Below are 25,724 nucleotides of genomic sequence, written 5' to 3'. Positions count from 1 at the left end.
GGGATAAATTAATATCATTATATTAAATTATTATCATAGTCACTGCTTAGTGCTTGTCACTAGAGTCTGGGGCTTGAGACAAAGTCACTTTTCCAAAGACGTGACTCACTAACGCTTCAAGAATTTGTATGAGAACGACATTAGCTGACGCTTTGTCACGTGACCATTTACAAATTCGTATGGTGTTAGTGCGTCATGCATATAAAAAAAAGGATAGTGTGGTTTTATGAAGCCACGGTAAAAGTGAAACTTTATTTCACATTATAGACATTTAACTAAAAAAAATTGGAATAATATTCCATTAAGGGTATAAAAATCGCTTTATCAATCTTAATTTTATACTTGGAAAATAGGAATGATAATGGGAAATAATAAAAGTAGACTAAGTCTCCAACTAATATTTTTATTGAACTCTGTGTCTTATAGAGTAGGGCATACATAATACTTAACAATTATTTAGATTATATACACATATTAAAAAACAAACAAAATAGCGTGGAGCACTAGCACAAATTAATAATAGTCTATACGCTTGCCATAATAAAAAAAACTATAGGCGCCGCCATATTGGCCTTGGCTGCTATGACGAGCGCTTTTCACTTTATCCCTACTCTGCTTCCGACCGTCACGCGACATGCAACACACAGACGAAAAAGTTTGAGACGATGTAATAAAAATTTCACTTTAAAACTGTTTTTGTCTCAAGCCCCTGGGCGGAATGATAAATTTTGTGGGCTTTAAAGTACACTTCAAAACCCAATTCTATACCGCTTTATTTTATTCTATACTGCTACAGCAGTTATTTTATAATAATTACTTTTTTTTTGTGTAAATGCGTACATAACTATAGATAATTTGAGAGTTTGAAAAATAAAGTAATATTTAGCCTAAAGTATAAAACATGGCTTTAAAAATCGATATGGAGTAACTGGTAAAAATTCATTAATTTATCAGAAAACCCATTATAAAAAAAATTTATTTTTGTCCGTCAGTATCGTGACACAAATTAGTCGTGACGTGAATCGACAATGACATATCATGTAAATAATATTTATTCGCTTGTCTAATCCTATAATGTGTTGGAGTTTAATTTCGTATAATACACATATAATGTATTGTAATTTAATATAGATCGAAGAATGATGATTAAGTAACACGCAAAAATTTCATATTCCTTTACGTTTTACAAGCATAATACGTCATAGAGATTGGTACGAACTACGAAGCCATCTTTCTTAAAGAAGCGTTTGAGCGGGTTTTTAAATTATCATTATACTTAAAAAAATTACGAAATAAGAATGTGTATAGGTTGTAATCTGAAATGGTTTTAAAGTCTTTTTAAAGCCTATTAATTTGTAAAGACCTACTTCGCATCTCCACCTCGCTGGTTCTTTTTCCGCACACTCTACACCTTCGTAATATGGGTTATACCAACATGTAGTAGGACTAAGTCAGACGATAAGTCTGCCATATTATTTCATATTGTAAGTATGATATAAATTTATTCAAGCATCAGACCCGAATTCTGTTCAACCGCGCGTAATCTACGCCTGCGGTACAGATTTCGTAATTTTATCTATTAAAGCTAACATTGTTAATGAACCTTGGATGTATTGGAAAATATAAGTATGTTTATAAATTAATTTTTATCTTGTCTGCTAATCGTATCTTGAAATTGAATAATGCTCTATCAAACGCGATTGCTGTGAGCGATTCATCTTCAGCCATTATCATCATGACTATAGGCCTTATTCAAAATATAAAGAAAAAATAACTTGCTGACATAAAAAACATCAGCATATTATATTATCTATTTATGAAAAAGAATATAATTACCCTTCCTTTGGTAGTTAGATAAGTATATAAAAAATAAAACGATATATCGAAAAACGAAACAATACGGCAACATTATACTGAAAATTTGCGTTTGCGTAATGTTTTTTTTCAGTGGACATCGGCCCGTGACGTTCGAATTTTGGCTAGTGAACGAAAAGCGCGCGGGTGTTGAGCGCGTCCTTTTGACATCTCAACAGTGACCGGTCGGACGCGGCAAAAGACGTTACATAATTTGAGAAAAGTTCTACGATCACTATTAATTTTTAGTGAATTGTGAATACATTCTTTAAAATAATTTGACACTTGGTAAGTCATTATTTTAATATGAACGATAACAAAGACGCTTCTAAATTTTGATGACGTGAGATAGTTACGAAACTTTTTTCTAAATATCTGTGATAACGTTAATTTGCATGAAATTGGGAACTTATAAGTTATCAATTTTAGACGTTTAAAAATGCTCCGATAAATTAAAGAGTATGTATATTTTAAGACGACGTGTCGATGGTTAATAATACAGTTTCGTCCACATCAAAGTGAGGGTAGTATTTTTTAAAAAAGTGCGTGCGTACAAAGTACACATGTCAGAAGTGAAACGTCTTTGGTAAACGAATTTTTAACTCTTGTTCATATTTATTCAAATCTAAAATTTTAGATTTCCGAGACTTAGAGGGAGGGAAAAGGAATATATGTTAGGGATTTAATGAATTTAACTGTCATTTAAATATTAAGTGGCGAAAATTAATACAAATACTTAATATTTTAATTTTGTAAATTTATTTCTTCGATAATAAAAACAGGTGGCATTTTAATTTACAATTCGTCATTTGAGATTTCAATAAATTATCTTGCATAAAATATAAAATACTAATATTATATAAATTCTCTTTACGAAATTTTAATTTTAAAAATAGAATTTCTGTAACGTAATTCGCCCCTCTCACACTCAAAATCGGTCTCAATCGCTGTCTCCCTTTCAACAAAAACGCTGCACATCTGCATGACGTTCCGTAAATTACCCTTATGCTCCTAAAGAAGTTTCACTTCAAAAATATTTAATTGTCTACGTGGCTAAATTCAGTATAATTTTTTATCTTTTGATCCTCCTCCATTTAAGTACATTATACTTATATACATTACAAAAAAATATAATAAATAGTTTTTAGTTGTAGATAAGTTTAAATTCTTGTTACTTAACTAAGCAAATATATTCTCCGCAGACGGTGTAAAGACTGGAATAATACATAATTACTAAAAAACAAGTTTACCTCATTAAATAGTATTTCAATGTATATTTATAATAATTTACATTAAGAAAATAACAATTATTGTAAGTGGGTAAAGCTGTGTTTGAGTATCACAAAGTTCCGAGTTACGGTTGTAAATGAATAACTAATTAACTATTAAAGTATAGTAGACCGAGGCGAATCGGATCACAGGGCGAATCGGATCAAAATAAGAAATGTGTTGATAATTCAAATATCACATTCACATAGAACGCACTCAACCGGCGTTTTGTGTCTCTCCATTTACTGAGCACCTCCCGACATAAGCAGTATTTCGATCGCGCTTGTGGATCAGTGGCAATACCGCTCGTCAGCCACTCGGTTTTTTGTGTGTGTCGCAATTTGGCGCTCATCTAAGGTTACGTACTTACGTTTTCTTTGTGTCATATGACGGATTTGTCTTAAAATTTAACTACATTGGTTTATATTGTTAAGCAAGGTGTTAATATTGAAGAACCAATTCGCTTTTAACTATAATCTTAGAGGTTAACGTCTAAAATATTTATTTCAAAAGTCTTAATTATGGGGCTAATCGGATCATATCCTTAGGGGCGAATTGGATGATACTTTTAAACTGATTTATTACATGTTTGAGGTTATTGATTCATATTTATTTCATGACCACCGGAGAATGGTGTCAAGAAAAAATGAAAGAGGCTGTAAATTAAGACCAGAACAAAGAGTTGACCTTGCGTAAAGCTGCTTAGAGTTTTTCAGTACCGTTCACGAGCTAACAGAAAAAAGGACCATAATATATATGTGAATTATGTGCCAATAATTAAAATTGATCTTATTATTATATATTTTTACTGATTCCAAAGTTATTTAAAACTATACCTTAAAATTTTGTTATATTTTGTGCACGATCCGATTCACCCCAAGAGTTGGGGCGATTCGGATATTTTCCTTTTTTTAGTTTTTAATAGCTAATTAAGAGAATATATGTATGATTTAATTTTTCAAATATTTATTGCATAGCTAATTGTTACTTCTTACGATTCTATCAATAAAAATAACATTATATAGCACTTTAGTATGATTTACTCAACCTCAAAGAAAAAGTGATCCGATTCGCCTCGGTCTACCCTACTTATTAGCTAATCTTTACAATTAAAAGATAAAGATTTGAGCGTAATGATAATTAAAATAAGTCTACAAAGAGCATTCTTTTGATTTTAAATGAAAATGTACCTTATTTATCCCAAAAATATCTTGTTTAAAAAGTGATAACGGTTATTATTTGTATGTGACCTATACGGACCTATATAAATTATCACTTTCGTGACGACAGCTACAGAATAAATATTTAGTTAAAGTAGATAGTTAAAAAGAAACGCGTGCCGTCTCTTTTTATTAAATCGCAAATACAATCAGACGGTAATAGACAAAAGAGTACTTAACTGACAGTACTATTTCTACTTGAGTTTTTATAAATAAGAGGGTGTTAATAAATCAGTCGCTGGTTTGTCTTATTTTAATGTCCCCTACTTGTCAATTATTAAACGTTAATACTTTTATCGCTTTTGGTATTAAAAGTAGATAAAATATGTCTTTCACGCTACATCATTTGTTCAAAATTAAATACTTGTTATGAATAACATTCATTTAGATAAGATTTTTTTATTTATTTAAAAGACAATTCACACCAATTGACCGAGTCCCATGCTAAGCTGGTGAAGCTTGTGTTATGGGTACTAGGCAACGGATATACATACATATTATAGATAGATAGACATATAAATACATATTTAAACACCCAAGACCTAAGCACAACACAAAATGCTCATCACATCGATGTTTGTCTCAGCCGGGGATCGAACCCGGGACCCATGGATTCGCAGTCAGGGGTACTATCCACTAGACCAATGAGTCGTCAAAAAAAGAATTACTATTGTTTATGAAAACTCACTTTCCCTGGAATTATAAGAATTCAATTAATTTCGAGCGCTGATCAATGCATAAAAGCATAATGTCCAACACAAAAATAAAACCATCCCCTTAGGTAATGGGATTACAATAATTATAAAATACTTTCGTTTAGTAGGCGAATCAATGAATGAATGAAATTTTCAGTCATATCCAATTTAGTTTTGCCAATTCATACCTTATTTTATTCTACCATAAGTAACTATTTTTAATTTGGTTCTTGGGCCCAGGGAAACGTACAACCCAAACCTAAAATCAACCCCTTAGGTAATGGGATAACATACTTTCACTAAGAATGAATAAATGAAAGAAATTTTCAGTCATGCAATTTAGCCTGCAATTCATACCTGATTTTATTCTATCATAATTAACTATTTTTACACTTTGGCACTTGGAGTCGGGCTAATGTACGAACCGCTGACATGTAAGCGAACAAAACAATTTATTACGTAATTTTTTTATCTATTGTAGATTGTTTGAATGTTGTCTTTTGGGTACGCGAGTACTAAGGTCGTGCTTTACAGCGCTCGAGTATTATATTTTTACCTTTAATTCCTCGAGTTTCTGGTTCTGGAGTTTATTTAAATATCTCTAGAAGTATATTGTAACAGATTATCAAGTATATTTAGCTAACAATCAGAATAGCCATTTAGAAGTCTCAAATTAAACATAAGCACCAGAAATAAGTAATTTCTGGAATTAAATGATCAAATAAAATATATCAATGAAGGCATCACTAATTAAATTGTAATAAAATAATGCTAGGAATAGTTTGCGCTATTTAAATTACAGTTAGAAATATGCATATAAATTAATAAATTTTATAGGCACTTTATATACGCAAAAGAGATTTCTATTGCAAACACTACAATATCAAGGAGATAAGATAAGTAAGAGATATGGACTGGACATACGGTTATTAACATATTGTATATTAGTAATTTTTTGGACTAATAAATAAAAGATTAATTTTTAAAAGCAGTTCATTCAGTTCTTATGATATGAATAGAAAATTAGTTTATTGCAGACAGTATTCTTCGTTACAAAGTAGTTTAACTACTACTACTATGTTGCAGTCCACTTTAAATCATGTAAAATATTTTTAAATATATTCAAGGGCGGATGTAAATGTAGAATTTACAAAAAAACCCTACATCTATGTGTGAATTACTACTTCAAATATAATCCGAGGAAAATCTCGTTAAAAAAGTTACATATAAATATTTATAATACAAAGTTACATATATATATTTTAGTAAATAATTAGAAACGTAAACCAAATTTTAGCAATCATCGCACACTTGATGCCAAAATAAGCTATTTCGTTTTTCCCACACTCATAAGATGGAATATAATATTCTAGTTTCAGATAATGTCCAAAAAGGTCTACTATACTTGCATTGAAGTGTCACTTAGATTTAAGAAACATAAAATAAGCCAAGTTTGTTAGCGTCGCAACCCCACTACAACACCCCTAATTTTATGTAAGTGTTAGCTCATATTTTAAAAGATTAAAGAAAGTTGACCCCCAGCAAACAAAGTGTTTCATTTAATATATATTTGAACGTCCCGTCAAGAACCGCGACTTTTACTTCAGCCCTGCGATTCTGTATCTCACTTTTCGAACTCACAAAGCGGTTTTCGCATCGGCGGTCGCTCTTAATTCAGTGGTGAAGCAGTTATTTTATGATTTGAACCTTTTCAGAATACCAAATCATAAAATGACTGCTTCACGACTGATTTAGTTGTTTTTGTCTGTTGTTAGATTTTTTTATTCATTGATAAAATTGTACATACACATACTGTTACTCCGCTCCATCATGATAAGCCCCAGGCTTCTGACTTAGCATCATTTATCTACGCGAGAAAAGTCATGAGCAAAAGCTAGTACCATTCATAAAATCATACAGCAATTTACAATATTTTACTAAATATTGTATATTACTCAAAACAGTATAGCCCATATCTTTATGGATATAAAATTCGATACGCTATCAGAATTAGGTTTAAATGTGAAATTTGTCGTCTCTTGTGTTTCTTACTACATCGTCAGCGATAAAGTTTTTTTAGTAATACAATAAAAACGTAAAATAAATACAACTATTTAAAAAATACATTATTACTATGTGGGTTAGTAAAATTGTAAATACTATATATTTGATTGTTATGTTTAGGTTTTAATAAACGGTATTATTGCACTATCTAACTATCTTAGCACAAATATTTCGAGTTGACTATATCAAAAAAAATATTTTAATGTTATTTACTACGCTGCAATAATGGTGATAAACAAAGGTAGAAATAGAAACAGATTAGAGTAGTACCTCACGTATGTCTATGGTTTAAGTACGGTGGTACTTGACACAACTTCCACCTGTTACTAACCTCTTTTAAAAAATATTATATATAATAACGATACGATTACTTTAGCGATGACTGTCTCGCACTATGCCTCGGACAAAAATCAGGAAACAAATCTTTAAATATCAAAATTCTACCATAACTTGGTAGCTCCCTAGTCTGGGGAAAGCGTTAGATTCATTTTCTCACAACCATATTTTGTTATAAATAAAGTTTGTATTATTAGTTCGCACTGAATCTCCCTTAGAAATATATATCCTTGATGTTATGTCTACGTTCGTTACCCTCTGGCCGGGGGGTAATTATTTATTTATATATATTAAATTTATTGGTAACCATATACAGTAGTTACTTATCAAATCCATAGATTATTTAGCTGATACGCTATCGCTTGAAGGATTTTCATATCATTAAAAGAAAACCGAATTATCAATGGTTTATATTTTTGGCTAATAAATAACTGGATTACTAATAACAATGGATTAAACGAAATTTAAGTACCTACTAATATTCATTGATTATTATTATATGATAATATTCATTCATTGAAATAGAATTAAGAAACGATGACAACAAACATTATCTAACTCAACTTACCTGTGACTACTACTTTTATTTTTACTTCTTCATTTCGCAAAGTCAACACTGTTATATTGTGTTTGCAATTAAAACGACTCATTGGTCTAGTGGTTTGTACCCCTGACTGCGAATCCATGGGTCCCGGGTTCGATCCCCGGCTGAGACGAACATCGATGTGATGAGCATTTGGTTTTCTGCTTAGGTCTTCGGTGTTTAAATATGTATTTATATGTCTATCTATCTATAATATGTTTGTATATCCGTTGCCTAGTACCCATAACACAAGCTTCACCAGCTTAGCATGGGACTAGGTCAATTGGTGTGAATTGTCTTTAAAAAAAAAGTCGGAGTCTATAAAAATTGGGCGTTAAGCTTTTCACTGTACTGTACCTACTCTTAGTAACTATGAAAATCATAGTTACTAGTATAGCGGAGTCCGTAATGGGTCCGTTCCGCTCGCAGTGGAAGGCAGGCATAATAGTATTCGTATATTTTTATACGGTAATATTATTCCAATGGCTTATAAAGATTTGCGTTGCACATATTTGGCACAGTTTATTACACGAACCTGCTTTTATAATATTATTAATTTTATTTCCAAATATGCCTATGAAGCGATATTCATATTATAGTAATACATATAGAGCGTTGTATTACTATTATTCTATTCGATTTTACGTATTTTATCGTGTTGATGGCACGAAATCGTTTGTTCGTGCTGGCTGCAAGTGGCAGTTGACTCTTCAATAGAAGCCCTAAATGAGTTATATTGCGATAATTATTAATGAAAAGCATCATCGGAACGATGCAAACAAATAACTTTATGGCGTGCTGCTGGATCAGTAACTTTACCACAGATGCGAAAGTTTATTTTTATTTTTAACAAAACAACATTAAACAGTAATAGATTAAAATATTTACAAAAAGACTATTTCTTGTATAGGAACTGACATGAAGCAGACCTTTTGTCAATTCACTAAACGGATAATTAAAAATGTCTGTTAAGGCCGATTTACATTATCTTAGTGTTTAGGAGAGTGCTTTAGTACAACTTGAAAGGCAAGTTCTTTAGCGTAGCGTTTACATGTTTCAACTAAAGTACTATCCTAAAGCACTCTCCTAAACACTAATGATAATGTAAATCGGCCTTAAATCTATGCAGTTCATTAATTATTTCCATACGTTGTGTTATGTGTGCCCGTTTCGAGAGGTTAGTTTTCGCTGAGGGTACGAATATTAACGTGAAAAAACTGCAAACAACTGCATTATAATATGTTATGTTTTATTAATAAAATTACCAGTTATTATTTCATTATTATTTTAGTCAATTGTTCTTATATACAATGCTCTAAATTACAATAATTATATACCTATCATACTTAGTAGAAACAACTTTTTCTTTAACGTTTTGGGGTACAACTATTTATTATAAGTCTTTAAATTTAATAAATGATAGTTCTAACTATGTTTCCAAAACTAAAACAAATATATTACACCAAATACGACGTTTAAATCTTGGCACTGGAAATCAAATGAGTACAAGTTAGCATATTATTATCATAATTAGCTGTGTCCTTAACATCTCTCTAAGGATATTCTAGGTTATAAACAATTGTATTCTGTGGGGAAATGGACTGATTCTAGTCACGCGAACAAATAGCAATTAACTAGTGTATCAGTTGACCCCCAGCAAACAAAGTGTTTCATTTAATATATATTTGAACGTCCCGTCAAGAACCGCGACTTTTACTTCAGCCCTGCGATTCTGTATCTCACTTTTCGAACTCACAAAGCGGTTTTCGCATCGGCGGTCGCTCTTAATTCAGTGGTGAAGCAGTTATTTTATGATTTGAACCTTTTCAGAATACCAAATCATAAAATGACTGCTTCACGACTGATTTAGTTGTTTTTGTCTGTTGTTAGATTTTTTTATTCATTGATAAAATTGTACATACACATACTGTTACTCCGCTCCATCATGATAAGCCCCAGGCTTCTGACTTAGCATCATTTATCTACGCGAGAAAAGTCATGAGCAAAAGCTAGTACCATTCATAAAATCATACAGCAATTTACAATATTTTACTAAATATTGTATATTACTCAAAACAGTATAGCCCATATCTTTATGGATATAAAATTCGATACGCTATCAGAATTAGGTTTAAATGTGAAATTTGTCGTCTCTTGTGTTTCTTACTACATCGTCAGCGATAAAGTTTTTTTAGTAATACAATAAAAACGTAAAATAAATACAACTATTTAAAAAATACATTATTACTATGTGGGTTAGTAAAATTGTAAATACTATATATTTGATTGTTATGTTTAGGTTTTAATAAACGGTATTATTGCACTATCTAACTATCTTAGCACAAATATTTCGAGTTGACTATATCAAAAAAAATATTTTAATGTTATTTACTACGCTGCAATAATGGTGATAAACAAAGGTAGAAATAGAAACAGATTAGAGTAGTACCTCACGTATGTCTATGGTTTAAGTACGGTGGTACTTGACACAACTTCCACCTGTTACTAACCTCTTTTAAAAAATATTATATATAATAACGATACGATTACTTTAGCGATGACTGTCTCGCACTATGCCTCGGACAAAAATCAGGAAACAAATCTTTAAATATCAAAATTCTACCATAACTTGGTAGCTCCCTAGTCTGGGGAAAGCGTTAGATTCATTTTCTCACAACCATATTTTGTTATAAATAAAGTTTGTATTATTAGTTCGCACTGAATCTCCCTTAGAAATATATATCCTTGATGTTATGTCTACGTTCGTTACCCTCTGGCCGGGGGGTAATTATTTATTTATATATATTAAATTTATTGGTAACCATATACAGTAGTTACTTATCAAATCCATAGATTATTTAGCTGATACGCTATCGCTTGAAGGATTTTCATATCATTAAAAGAAAACCGAATTATCAATGGTTTATATTTTTGGCTAATAAATAACTGGATTACTAATAACAATGGATTAAACGAAATTTAAGTACCTACTAATATTCATTGATTATTATTATATGATAATATTCATTCATTGAAATAGAATTAAGAAACGATGACAACAAACATTATCTAACTTTTAAATTCTCCTGAAACAGATTTCGTGTGGATTAAAAAAAATCAAATTATGAAATAGTTGAGACGTTTTTTTGTGATAAACGCGTAATTCTTTTTCAATTTTTTCTGCAATTATTATCAGTGTGTACAAATTAATATTTTAATTTTGTATATTGTTTATATTCAACCTTGCGCCAACGTGACTGACATGTATAGATTAATGGCACGTTGGTAACCATTAAGTGTTCCTATCAACATTTGATATCACAGATTTGGCGCTTTCCTTATCAATTTCCACTTTTACTCCCATAACCCAACAACAAAAAAGCACTTTTCTGATGAAAATTATTTTTTCAACTACGTTTGTAAATTTGTTTGGGCTGCAAAACCTCTGTAATACCTACCCACATTTCTCATAATTTATCACATAATCGATTTTTATCTGAGTCCTGGCGGTTTCATCACGATGTTTTGCTACCGGATGAGCAAGTGTTAATTGGGTACTTAGAACAAACCTCAGAGTTTAGAAGTATTTAACAGCTATTAACAAATGAATGTACCTAAAGCATTTCGAACAACTGCACTTATATATATATATATATAGCTGCAGCTGGCAGCTGATACCAGCGCCATTACTCCGACATATATATAATTGTTTTTTATATTCCTTATTCAAGATAAGGACAAGGTAAGTATGAAAAGTGAATAAGTGAAACTCCACTGAAAGTCAGTGTTGCTGGTGACAGCAACTTAGAGCTGAGTTTGGCCCATTTTTGATTAAAGTGATTGTGTTAGTATTGCTTTTATATATGTGTGTGTTAAATAAATGTTTTTCTTTCTTTGTCTGTGATTTCTTTGAGGAAAGTCCAATTATGGACTGGGCACTGATGCGGTATAAGCTGGCAAATCATTAAAAAAAAAAATTTAATTCGCATAGGTTCTTATCACTTAAAAGTATAAAACAAATGTTACGTTTATTCTCTGGCCTATCGAATTTACACTAAAATAAATTTCATAAAAATCGGTCAAACCGTTTCAGGCTAGTTTCTTTACAAACACATATATGAACATATAGTTGGTTTGAAAGATTTTATATTAACATGTCCAGACGAAGTTAGTCCTTGTTTTGGAGAAAGATGAATAGTAGTTAAATAATTTGTTACCTTTAATATGGATTTAAATATTTAATATTCGCTCATTAAAATACGTATTTATAATTAAATCACAGGTCGGCCAGTGACTTGTTTATAGTTCACTCCCACAGTAAACATTCCTCATATTAACTTAGTCAATAATACAATATACGATTTCTTCGCAACTTTAGAACTTAATGATTTAAAATATATACCTACCTATACTTTAATCCAACAACTGAAGCTTTTTTTGCAAATTACCAGTCGTAATTGATACGGGTAGATTAGTAGATTTTACTATAGAAAACGCATAAAAATAATAACACTTTATTTACACCACGCTAACACAAAACAGGAGAATAAAATTAAATAAATGAAGGCCAAGGAAAATGGGCGGTTGCTGCTAAAAACAGTTTCTTCTAGACAACTAGACGACACACACGTTATCTCTAATATATATAAAATTCTCGTGACGTAATATTCGTTCCCATACTCCTCCTAAACGGCTCGACCGATTCGTATGAAATTTTTATGCATATTAAGACTGAGAATCGGCTACTATCTATCTTTCATAGTGAGATTTCACTTTTCTAAGTGATAGGTCCACCCCAAAATTTTATTTTTTATTTTTTTTTTTGCTTTTATTTTTTTATGATACAGCATTCAAATATACATGCAACCCTTATTTTTACCCCTCAACGATCAACCCCTATTTTTTATTATAGTAGTTACATAGAATATACCTACCTACATGGCAAAACAACGTTTACCGGGTCAGCTAGTTTTTTTATAATTCACTGTATAGATAAAAGCATGTCATGAAAGAGTCAGGTGACGCTTTATCTTTGAATGTATAATGACTTTTACATAGAGCACATATATTCTCTGACAATGTAGCGTGTAATAAGAATTAAAAAAAAACAATACTTTACAATTGCATGATGATTATTAAGTCAAGGTGTAATGTGACTGGGTTAAATTCCAGTGAATCGCATCTTAATAAGGATCAATGAAGACAACGAGGTAACATTTGAGTCATCCTGTTTTCAATCAATACTACAAATAAGGGTCTGTTCGAACGAGCCCACACTCAATAATTACAAGGAATGTATTATATTTTGTCGTTAGGGTTAGATACAACTCATCTTTGTAAAATAATCTTTGTATTTAATTCTTATGATTTATTGTTCCAGAATGCGGTAAACTGACGCCATGGACAAGCCAACTATGCATATGCTCTCCGTCCAGGAGAAGGGCGGAGAGACGAGGAAGACAAATCAATATATCGCTGCTGTTGCTGGTAAGATATTTTTTTTTTTTCATTAGTTCATTCAGTAGAATAAATTTATCCTATAACAAGACATGTTATGAATTCTACGTACCATAAGAAAGTGAGGCAATTTCAAAGCTGTGGATACAAATGAACTATCTACTGCTACACAGTAAAAAGCGTGACGTTTCTTCTTAGAAAAAAATAAAATAAGGATATAGTTTTATTAAAAAAACTATACTTATAATAAAGGTTTTCTTTCCTGGCATTTTTTGACGTATGGGCTCTGGGGAACTGGCAACTCTATGCACTCATTATAAATAACAATTATATCATACAGATGTGAAACAATTAATTTATTGCATAACGAACATTATTAAACGGCCAATTGATTTTCGATATGCGCATGCGATTAATATTCAATATTTAGCAAACAAATGTGATCTGCTAACGTTAACAAATCAAAATTTGATGGACTGTTTTCTATTTACATCAATACATTTCGACAATTTAGACCGAGGTTAATATTGATTTAGATTATTTAAACACTGATTTAGTTAACTCGGGATTGAAGGCACATGAGCAATTATACTCCGAGCTTGGCCGATCGAGGCCTCTTAATCGACCATCTTGCTCCGACCTAAAACCCATAAATGCTGGAGTTCCCCAAGGCTGTGTACCTTTCTCAATACTGTTCCTCCTGTATATCAATGATATATAGAAGGAACAGAATAAAACAGTATATATCAGAGCAGTGTTGGAACAAACTTGTGTCTGAAATCAAAACCCTATTACTCGGGGTCACGGACTAGGGTCGACTTAATTTAGTCGAATTTAACCATAATAAAACACAAGTTGGCGCGTTTACCGCTAAAAAGAATACCATCGTCGCGCGTCGTATCACCACTATTCGCAGTCACTTCCCTAAAACCCTCAGCTAGTAATGAAATACTCAGTTTCGCTGTCATCTGTTAGTCTTGAGGCTAATTTGGCTAATCCTAGGTGTGCTCAGGGGTTCCCCAATATCCTTCCTTTTGACCGCATCCTATTCAGAGCGGCTCGCATCGTTGACCTTGTTCTTTCAGATCTGCTTGATCCTTTTGTGCTGCGTAGAGATGTTGGCTCTCTCTGCATCTTCTATATCATGGGGATATATATATTCCAAAGAACTCTTCGGATTAAAACCAGCTGTAAATTTCATCATCGGACGTCAAAACTGAATGCAAAATTTTGACATCTTGTGTCCACGACAAAACGCTTTGTAAGAAAACGTTTTGGCTTTTGTATTGGTACAAAATTCGACCAAAAGCCAAGCTTATATATTTGTCTCTAATTTAAGTTTTTAACGTTCGTCGTTTTATGTTTACGTTTTTTCATAGAACCGAACGTTTGTACGTGTGTAGGACGAGTACGTGAAGTATTCATAAATAATAGTCTTTCATTCAAATGCCAGATGTTTCCCAACGGATTTTGTTTCCTTTAAATTAACTTGATCGTACGGTTGAAAACATGACAAGTTCAATATGTTATAGACAAACCAATGCGACGCGTCAGGCATTGAAGGCTTATCATCTATAAAGAAAAACTATCAATGAAGTCTATGCAGAAATCTGAGACATAATCCGAACGTCAGTCAATCGCAAAATAAGCGCGAATTACGTCACTAACTTTAATTATCATAGTCATACTCAACTTATTTACACAAAGCCGCTAAATCATACAAATTACAATGAATTATAATAATGAACTCCAACAGTGGTACTTTTTGGATAGTAAAAATATAAGAATAGAAATATTATTTTTGTAAGCAAAATATTTTGCCGCAAAAGCCAATAAATAATTGACATACTAACTTACCTTACTACCTTAAACAATAGTGAATGTGACTTTGATCCTGATAATAGTTTTGCACAACATCAAAGAACTACATAGTAATTGTTTTATTTTCATTATTATTATGACGAAAGCGACCCCGGGAGTCTCCTTATGCGGTAGGGCGGGTTGCACCCGAGTGTTGTATTAGGTATTGCTCACCCAGCTGTAGTAGCAGAGAGCTGTTATGAGCCGAGTCCCACATATCCCGTAGACATTGAATATTCAAAACCATTTCCTCATCGGTTATCAGGAAAACGGTAATAAGTTAGCACTAATGCCAATAACTGTGCAGTGCGCAGTGCTCAGTGCAGTGAGCAGTGTTGGCCTTGTGGCTTCAGCGTGCGACTCTCATCCCTGAGGGCGTATGTCCGATCCTTGGCTGTGCACCAATGGTTCTTCTTTCTATGTGCGCATTTAACATTCGCTCGAACGGTAAAGGATCGTGAGGAAACCGACATATCTTAGACCCAAAAGTCGACGGCGTGTGTCAGGCACAAGAGGCTGATGACCTACTTGCCTATTAGATTAAAAAATGATCATGAAACAAATACAGAAATCTGAGGCCCAGACCTAAAAGATGTTGTAGCGCCACTGATTTGTTTATTTTTATTAATTCCAATACTACCTCGTTATACAGTTAATTATTGATTTTAGTATTGAAGTTATATAAGCGTGCCAAAATTATTGTTAGAAAATTAACTAAACCTCATACAGCAATTACTGTGGTTTGATATAAATTATGACTAAACTAACATAACTAATTTAAACCACATTTTCAGTGGTTCATATAAATCTCGCTTTATTACACTTGATAACTAAATCGCATTGTACAGCTAACTTAAACTACTATTTGTGTTTTCAGCTGCAATAGGGGCTGTAGCGGCCGGCACAATTCTCGGCTGGACATCACCAGCGTTGCCACAACTGGAGCCTCCTAAAAACACTAGTGAATTTATTGAGAGAGATATATTTGCCCTAAATGACACGAACACTACCGACATCCTCATCAATTCCTTGGGGCAGCAAGCTGACTTCCTTCTGGATACTAAAGATAGTAAGTTTTTTATTTTTTTTCGTGTTCTTTTTTATAGTTTAGGTAGACAAGATTTTTTATAATCTGCGAAACATCGTAATACGTTTAGGTTATTAAATGCTTAATATTAATTCGTTTGTAATTATTGATTTTAATTACTGTTTCCTTCCGTCATATGGAGCAAGGTGTAATGATTGCAGCTCCTTACAATTATCTTTTAAAACAAAATATGTAATTGGCGATTTAAAAAAGTGGTGAGATTCTTGCCAATGAAGGATACGTTATACGTTGAACCTTATTTAAGAATTAGTAGTTAATGTAAATTAAGAGTTATTTGTTATATTTATTTGATGTTAAGTGTTCAAAAGTTATCTACGTGAATAAATTGATTGACTTTGTTTCAAAAGTATTATAAGCATTTTAATGAGAATTCTTAGCCTAGGAAAGGCATCATTCAAGGCTGGTTACCAGCTTACCCCGTAAGTTTTATAACGATTCCGATTTCAATGAGTATTCTTACCACGTAATTTACAGTTTGCGAAAAATGCCTCACGAATATTGAAAAATGTCAACCAATTGTTAAGTCAATGACTGAAATCAGTTTAAGCTTTACAAAGTAGTAGGGCTGTCAGCTGTACATAATCCGTATTAAATAATAAAACCATTCCTGTAAATTCCTTATGATCATTTAAACCCACATTTCAACCTTGATCTTAGCGTGGGCCCTTGATCTTGTAATATGATTACCATTAATTAGAAATCCGTGATCATTCAATTGATCGGACTGAATTTATAAAATATATTAGCCAGGACAATTCATCTACAAGGATCTTCAAGCTAATTAACGATTGCTAACACAACGTTATTAATTGTACCTGACGTAATAACACGAAGTTTATCCATATTTTATTAATTCATAATAAAGCTGCTTGCCCATATTATTTAGTAGTGCCAGAAAAATATCGTATATTTTATTGTTTTTAGTATCAAAATATATAAATGAATATTTAAGTTAAATTAAAATTGTGTTAATGAACAAGGCATTTTTATAGCTAGTTATCATTGTAAAAAGCAGTGTTGGCCTAGTGGCTTCAGCGAATCTCATACCTGAGGTTGTAGGTTCGATCCCCGGATGCACCAATGGACTTTATTTCTATGTGCGCATTTAACATTTGCTTGAACGGTGAAGGAAAACATCGTGAGGAAACCGACATGTCTTAGACCCAAAGAGTCGACAGCGTGTGACAGGCACTGGAGGCTGATCACCTACTTGCATATTTAATTTAAAAATGATCATGGAACAGATTCAGAAATCTGAGGCCAAGACCTAAAGAGGTTGTAGCGCCACTGATTTATTTTTATTTTTTATCATTGTAATCCAATGCCGTATTATTCGTTTGAACATATTACAGTCAGAAAACTTTGATTGGATTAACATTCCTTATACATTGCATTAACGTTAAATAGTTACTTTTTATTGAGTATAATTAACCCCCCAGCGGGCTTAAAAATTAACGATTTAAAAGCACTCTGAAAGAAGTTTGTTCGAATAAAGACAAATTACATACTAGTCTATCGATTGTAAAATAAACAATAAACTCGGTAACAGTTCTCATCCAAATTTACGACCATGCTAAATTTAGAAAATTTGCCATCATTGTCAGAAGTTGACGCAAATCATACGCACCTTCCGATCACGCGCATAAAATGTAAAAATAAATTATTTGTTTGTGCAAACTCTACGTAATCTGGCGCTTTGCCAAGGGTACCACGCTGGAGGTATGTCTGTGGGTGTGACCGGATATTTATACTTACATTTATTTACGTACTGTCACGTGATAATTCTCGAGACTCATAATATTGGAGTCAGTAGGTCTCAGAGGACGTTTTTCTATAATATTAATGACAATATTCCTTCCGACGCAAGGCTAAAGAATGTAATAAATGTAGTCGTAGTACCGACAAATAATTCTGGCTACGTTCTACAATGTCGAATCTACAAATATTTGAAGCTCTAAATTTGCGTAATCTTGCTTCAAATATTTTTATGCCTTTTGGCTTCGATGCGGTATGCACACTGACGTTTAACTGCAAACTCGCTAGAAATTCTGTTTACAATTAAGCTTAGTACTATGCTCTCGTAAACATTAATGATTTCCTTGTGTTTTAGCCAAATTGTATTTACTATACACCACCCTTGTGTTTTAGCAATGATTATGTTAATATTCTAACCAATTGAAACGATTGTACAAATCATAGGTATAGGATATACAATCAATCAATCATCAATTCTATTTTTTAAATTATTAATAAATATCTGCCGACTCTAATCTACCTGTTGTAACAGATACAAAACTGTTTAGCAAAAACCAATTTCAGGCCGTTTTATCAGTTTTAAAAACTCTATCATTACTTGGAAATATTCTATACATGCGCTCCTCATTTCCAGGTTCTCTTGTCTCATCAGTGTTGGCAATTGGTGCAGCTATCAGCGCGTTACCCGTTGGCGTCTTCGCACAAAAGTTCGGACGTAGACCAACCATTCTCATTTTGGCTGGACCATTTATTTTGAGTTGGTTGCTGACAATCTTCGCCAATGGAGCAGGGATGCTGATCGCTGCTAGGTTCTTTGCTGGACTAGCTACTGGTAACTTCATAGTATTATCATAATCGTGTTATTTGAGTTGAATTTATGAAACTTTTCAATTGCGATTTTAACTTTTTGTGTGCTTTTCGTTGTCAAAATAATATTCCTATAATACTTTTAACTGTTTACGCGAACGATTTGTTTTTATCTTTTTGTTTACTCTGATATCTTGTTTTTTATTTTATAAATCACAAACCCGTTTAAAGAAAGAAAAATAAAAATTATACTTTATTTTGAGGGATTATATAGACCACTCATCGCGACATTTACGAGGAAAGCGTAGTTTCAAATATGAAAACGAAGGAAAGAAAGCCAATGTGTCCATACATTATTTCTCGTAGGAAAAAAAGCAATTTAGCCGTCTTTATATACCTTATTCCTAATTGGGCATATTTATTTTAGGTGGTATTTGCGTAGCAGCGCCAATGTACATTGGTGAAATAGCTGAGACATCCATTCGTGGGTCACTGGGAGCTTTCTTTCAGCTCTTTTTGACTGTTGGTATCCTGTTTACGTTCGTGGTGGGTGGTTGGACCCACTGGAGGACTTTGTCCATTGTATCCGCTGTCATACCGGTCCTACTTATTGTTGTGTTTTGGTAAGTAATTGCCGTAATATTTTTTTAACTGATTTCAAAAAGCATAGTTCTTAACTCCTTGAAAGCTCTTTTCGTGTTTCGACTACTCAACGCCTGGACCGTTTTGGAAATAAAATATTTTTGAATTCTGTGAAGTTAAACTGTAAAGTAGTTATTACTAATTAAAACCCGAACAAGAACATGTTTTTTATTATATTCTTACGTGGTATGTAAATATCAGGTGGATGCCAGAAACACCTCAATATTTACTTGGAAAGAACAGACGACACGATGCTGAGAAGGCATTGAGATGGCTCCGTGGACCTGACGCTGACCTTACCACTGAACTTGAGGATATGCAGAAAGAGGTGAGGAAGAGTTATTTATATATATAAGTAATATACGTGTTTCAATTCTTTTAACTTGACGTATTTGACAAAAATCCGATTTGCGTCAGTTAAATCGATGATTTAATAAAGTAAATTGAAAGACAAATCAGCAACATTCACAACCAGTGTTCAATAATACGATCTCGTCATTGAGAATCGAACGTTGAGATATATACTGACAATTTTTTTGTAGATGTAATAATATTTCTAAAAATCTTTACAGGTTGACAACGCATCTCGTCTCAAAGGTGGCATTCTTCACATGCTCACCAACCGCGCGCCCCTTATGGCCTTCATCTGCTCCTTGGGCCTCATGTTCTTCCAGCAATTTAGTGGAATCAACGCTGTCATCTTCTACACGAACCAAATCTTCGCTTCCGCCGGGTCTGATATCCCAGCCGTCATCGCCACCATCATTGTCGGGGTGGTTCAGACCATTGCCACTTACATTTCCTCCTTGCTTATCGAAAGAGCCGGTCGGAGAATTCTCCTTCTCCAAAGCTGTATCATCATGGGCCTATGTCTTATCATCCTGGGAACGTATTTCAAACTGCAAGAGGACGGAAGTAATGTCTCTTCTTTTGGTTGGATTCCGTTGGTCTGCTTGGTCCTCTTCATTATTTCCTTCTCTTTGGGCTTCGGTCCCATACCCTGGATGATGATGTCTGAACTCTTCCCCGTCGAATTCCGTGGTACTGCATCAGGGATTACTGTGATCACCAACTGGATGCTGGTCTTTATAGTAACCCTGTGTTTCCCCTTAATGAAAAATGCGATCGGTATTTACAGTTGTTTCTGGTTCTTCGCCGGTTTCATGATTGTGTGCGTGTTTTTCGTTTTCTTCTTGATCCCAGAGACAAAGGGCAAGACTGTTTCCCAGATTCAGACTATTTTGGGCGGCAAGGCGTAGTTTTTGGTTTTCGAAAGTACTTAGACGATATTTCCGAGTTGTTTTCGAGAGGGTCGTCAAAAGTTTTAGCGCAGTATTATTTAAAAATTATATTAAGGCGTTAATTAGATTCAGATTCGAGGCTTTACGCGCTAAGTGTGACTCTTCCGTACGTCAAAAATATTTAAGTAAGTACATTGTTAAGTCTCGTTTATGAATCTTAAATTAAGACTAGACGCCCTAGATTCGAATACGGAGCAAAATAAATAATACTCAAAGGAATAAAGTTTTTTTTTTTTAATTTAGTGGTTTCTTATATACCAATGGTGTTCACTTTTAAAAAACTATTTCTAAGATAATGCTGCCTAAGACGCGCCCTGTAAGAACTTGAATGATTGAATTAAGACGTTATTATTTGAATTTTATTATATGACGAATGATTGTGATATTGTTTTTAATTTATAAGTTTCGTATTAACAATTAGTGATAGTTAATTTAGTACTTACTGTGGACTTAGATGTGCCAAATATTTATTGTTATTTAATTAAACTGTTAACTCGTAACTACTAATTGTTATAAATTAATCGATGTTTTTAAATTTATTATTGTTAAACAAAAAAAATTAATTAATTGTAAAATAGCTATCGAAAATATTTGTATAAAGGTAATAATTATTGCAAAGTTATGTTTTTGAGAAATATACTTTTTGCTATGACTTTGGTTTCATTAATTTTCCCTTGACAAAATCGAAATCATCAAAGTTAAGCTACGGTTTCCGTAGTTAGGATTTTGGTCAGTATCTGTTACATCTAACCTAACGATACATAATAAGTACCCAAAAGATCACATCGGCAAGATAAGGAATCCGCGTATAAACCTTTGAAAAGTAACACTATGAATTAGTTAAGTAATAATAAATCAAAATATCTGCCAAGTACCGGGAATAGATTCTATTAGGTTTAAATTTTGTCACCGGTAGCGCTGTCGCGATTTTACCCACCTGATATAAATTTTAGCGTTTTCATTTAATAAATAATACAGTGGTTGCAATAACCCTAAATCGGTCTTGGCCTGATATTAGGTGATTAGGCTTATGTGTCTGACACATGTATAACTTGGCTATAAGACACGCCGGTTTCTTATAATATATATATATAACATTACACGCCGGTTTCTTATAATATATATATATATATATTTCTTATAATATAGTATAACCTTCACTGTAGGAGGAAGTGCTAATTGCGCAAATAGGAAAAAATCTTATTGGGAATGGTGCTACGAACGCACGATGAGGGTCGCACGCGCTAGCCACTAGGCCAATACTGCCCTATGTAATTAAAATTAAGGTTTTTTTAATACACATAGGATATATACAACTGAGGTGTGGATGGTTATGTGATCGCTGAATCAAGTCAAGTGACCAGTATAATTACTGGTCCGCTTTATATTCATTCGCTAAACACACTTCGAACTTTTGACGGGCACTACGACTTCATGTCGTATCGCTAAATCTTTCACGATATTGTTTCATAATCGTAAAAAATGTACAATGCTTAGACCTTTTGTAATACAGCACATCATCAGCGGAATATGAGAATGTCTGGGGTGAGAAAAAAACACAGGACAATGACATGTTAACAATATATTGAACAAACGCAACAAAACTCTATTTAGGTACACCCAACATTGATGATGTAATAGATGGACAATCTTTTGCAATCGCTCTCTTCTCTACATCATCCAATCTTGTAGACAATTCCAGTATCTGTTTTTCTATTGCTTTAACATCAGTACGAAAACCGTTTACCGTAGAGTCTAGTTCGGCTAGATACTGTATCTTATTACAAAGCTCGTCGTACTTTTGCGTTATATAATCTCTTGCGTTTTTCGAGTCTGTTAGTTCACTATCTATTTTATGAATTATTTCGTACTTGAGCTCGTCAAATTTCGATTCCATACTAGGTCCTAATAAATTTGTACTCTTACTGGCTATTTCTTCGGTTTCCAGTTTCGGGAGTTTTGTATGACATGCCATTATGCTGATTTAGGGATTTGAGTTGTTTATCACTCTGAATAATTTTAGATTTCCGTAACTAACGTGCATTGTTGAATTTTTCACACAGGCGCCAGTTATTCAAATGTCAAAATGATATGTATTTCTTTTAATGGGTAGAACAAGAAGGTTCTACACAAAATTAACCTTTTTTACAAAGAAGGAAAATCGTATAGATGTATATTAGGTTGGTCCTTATGACAAGGTAAAAGAGATGTTTATTTAGGAGACAGTGGCCCGTAATTGTGAATTGAAACAGATGTGTCTGCCCCATGCACCATTATAGTGTTGCAAGACTTAAAACAGGTGATAAATACAACAGTTACTCATAAATTATAATGTTGTAACATTATAATTTATGAGTAACTAATTTGTAATTTTCCTGCCGATAAACATAAGTGGAGAGCACTTCGGTGACAATTTATATGAATAGAATATGTTAATCGTATAATTAAGTTAACTTGATAGATGAGATTCACTGTCATTGAAAACCTAAAAGATAAGCCAAGGCCTTAATAGGGTTTTAGGGTCTGTAATTATGGAGCTGTTTATTTATATAGGCTATGGTTATAAACTGAAGAAACTTTAGGAAAATTAATGTAATATTTTAAATTATTTATATATATGTAACTAGCTGACCCGGCAAACGTCGTTTTGGGTACATGCATATTATTTCTAGGAAACATTTTTTTAGTTCAATAAAAATCTTTCCTACCTACTATAATAAAAAATAGGGGTTGATCATAGAGGGGTGACAATTAAGGATTGTATGCATTTTTGTATGCTGTATAATAAAAAAATACAAATAAACATTTTGGGGTCCACGGGACCACGTTAACATTTATGGGGATGAAAAATAGATGTTGTCCGATTCTCAGACATACTGAATATGCATAGGAAATTTCATAAGAATCAGTCGAGCCGTTTCGGAGGAGTATGGGAACATTGTGACACGAGAATTTTATATATTGATTTGTAAAGTTTGTATTGATATAACCATTATTCCCTTACTTAACATATAAAAATAATAATCTAAAGATGAAGAATTTTGTTATAACTTAATTTAACCCATATTTATTAACACGTTCACTGCGCCATCATTTTTAAAGAACTTTCAGCTGGTGCTATGGAGACCTAAAAAATCTCGTAACAAGCCTATCCCTGGGTGCGTTTGAGACCTAATCAGTCTCCTAAAAATACACTTTTGAAAATAATTTATATCTTCCAAAAAAACAATGACATATATTTTGAAGTTTTTGTGGGTGAAAGATAGCTAATTGCTTTATATTTCGCACGCAGTTACGACATTTGAATAAACTACAAATACCAAAAAAAAATTAGATATCGATTGTATCTCGTACCGCAACCGAAGATAGTTCAATATGTGTAGTAAGTAGTGATGGGAATAAAATAATATCTCAGTTATCGATTCTAAAAGTTTTATTAATTATGCAAAGTGTTTTTCATTAAAACGTGGTAATCACATTGATTGCTTGCACATTACGCGCAAATGGTAACAATTCATTTAGTTTTTTTTAGAAGCGTCAGTGCTGTTTAACTGCATGTGTTCCAACGAAAAAGGTTTATCGTTAAATATTTCATAATCAGAATCACTGTCATTATTAGTCAATGGGGGGCAAATTTGAACAATTTCCAAAACAAATATTTTACTGGACGATGCAGCAGTATAATCCGGCGTTGATTTTTTGTTAGAAACCTCACCAATAAAATAGATTTTTTACACTTTTTTCTTTTAAAATCACTCATTGTTTATCAAAAATAATCAACACGCTGGTATATACGCGAGTGTTGTTTCCAAAACGTGCCCGCGACTTCCTGAATGTCGATTCTAGGACAACACTAAAAATCCCATCCTCCATCTCTTGCGTCTACGAGGCGTACGATTTCACGAGTACCGACATATTATCTCCTAACGCAAGGAATTAAAACAATTACAGTACTGTGCGTTAGGGACCTAATCCATCTCTAATTTATTTTTTAATGTCCTTGAATTCAGCTTTAAGTAGGAAGCAAATATGTATATTTGTCCTGCTCATCCTTAAAGAACTTTACAAGTTAGATCCTCCCGCAAGGAGTGAAAAAACACGATTATGTTCAACGCACAATACGAAAGTCCTGCAAGAGATCTGATAGATCTCGTAATGCATCGAACGTGTTAAGTGTGAAATGAGCTTTTGGAACGGAGTAGAGCTTTTGATTTAAAATGTTGAAATATAATCTATTTCATAATCAGACGGATTATTTTGATATATCTATTCGAATTATTTCATACTCAGCTGGCGCTCATTCTCCGAAACTAGAAAGTTTAGGAAAAAATCATACGTTCCGCGTCGACCCCACTCCCATTGAGACACGGGACATTATTCATTCAATTAATTCAAAGAAATCCAATGATTCCACACCTTGGTATCTCTTTATCTAAACATAAAATTTCCTACCGCCGTGTCTTCATTATTGCGTTTATCATGGCGTCAAACCTCTTCAACTCAAGTGGACATCGCTACCTATGTCATTTCATAAGAATTTACATATGTTTTTCTGTGTCTTTTATTAATGCTAGTTAATTAATGCGATTTCGTCTGTGGTTAATAATAAGCTTTTTAGATGATACTTACACGCTATCGCCAAGCTCATTTTAACCGTCGTAAAAAAGAAGGGATTACAATTACATTGATATTGCACTTATCTGGGTAATTAGAAAGGTAAATGATTTTAATTTGATAAAAAGACTTTTTATCAAAAGCAGCTTCATCTTCTGA

The 25,724-nt window shown here is 32.9% G+C and overlaps 1 protein-coding gene across 1 annotated transcript; it reads left to right on the top strand.

Annotated features, from left to right (window-relative positions):
- The first annotated feature begins 1,976 nt into the window (after positions 1–1,976).
- On the top strand, positions 1,977–21,603 carry LOC125063481 (facilitated trehalose transporter Tret1-like). Its single transcript, XM_047669950.1, has 7 exons — positions 1,977–2,142; positions 13,402–13,508; positions 16,216–16,407; positions 18,836–19,033; positions 19,436–19,631; positions 19,852–19,978; positions 20,223–21,603. The coding sequence occupies exons 2-7, from the start codon at positions 13,421–13,423 to the stop codon at positions 20,907–20,909; spliced, it is 1,488 nt and encodes a 495-aa protein (XP_047525906.1). The 5' UTR covers positions 1,977–2,142; positions 13,402–13,420; the 3' UTR covers positions 20,910–21,603.
- Positions 21,604–25,724: the final 4,121 nt, after the last annotated feature.

Source organism: Pieris napi, chromosome 3 (genome assembly GCF_905475465.1).
Source record: "Pieris napi chromosome 3, ilPieNapi1.2, whole genome shotgun sequence".
NCBI classification, from domain to species: domain Eukaryota; kingdom Metazoa; phylum Arthropoda; class Insecta; order Lepidoptera; family Pieridae; genus Pieris; species Pieris napi.
Note: the sequence above shows the minus strand (reverse complement) of the source record. Positions and strands in the feature narration are given on the sequence as shown.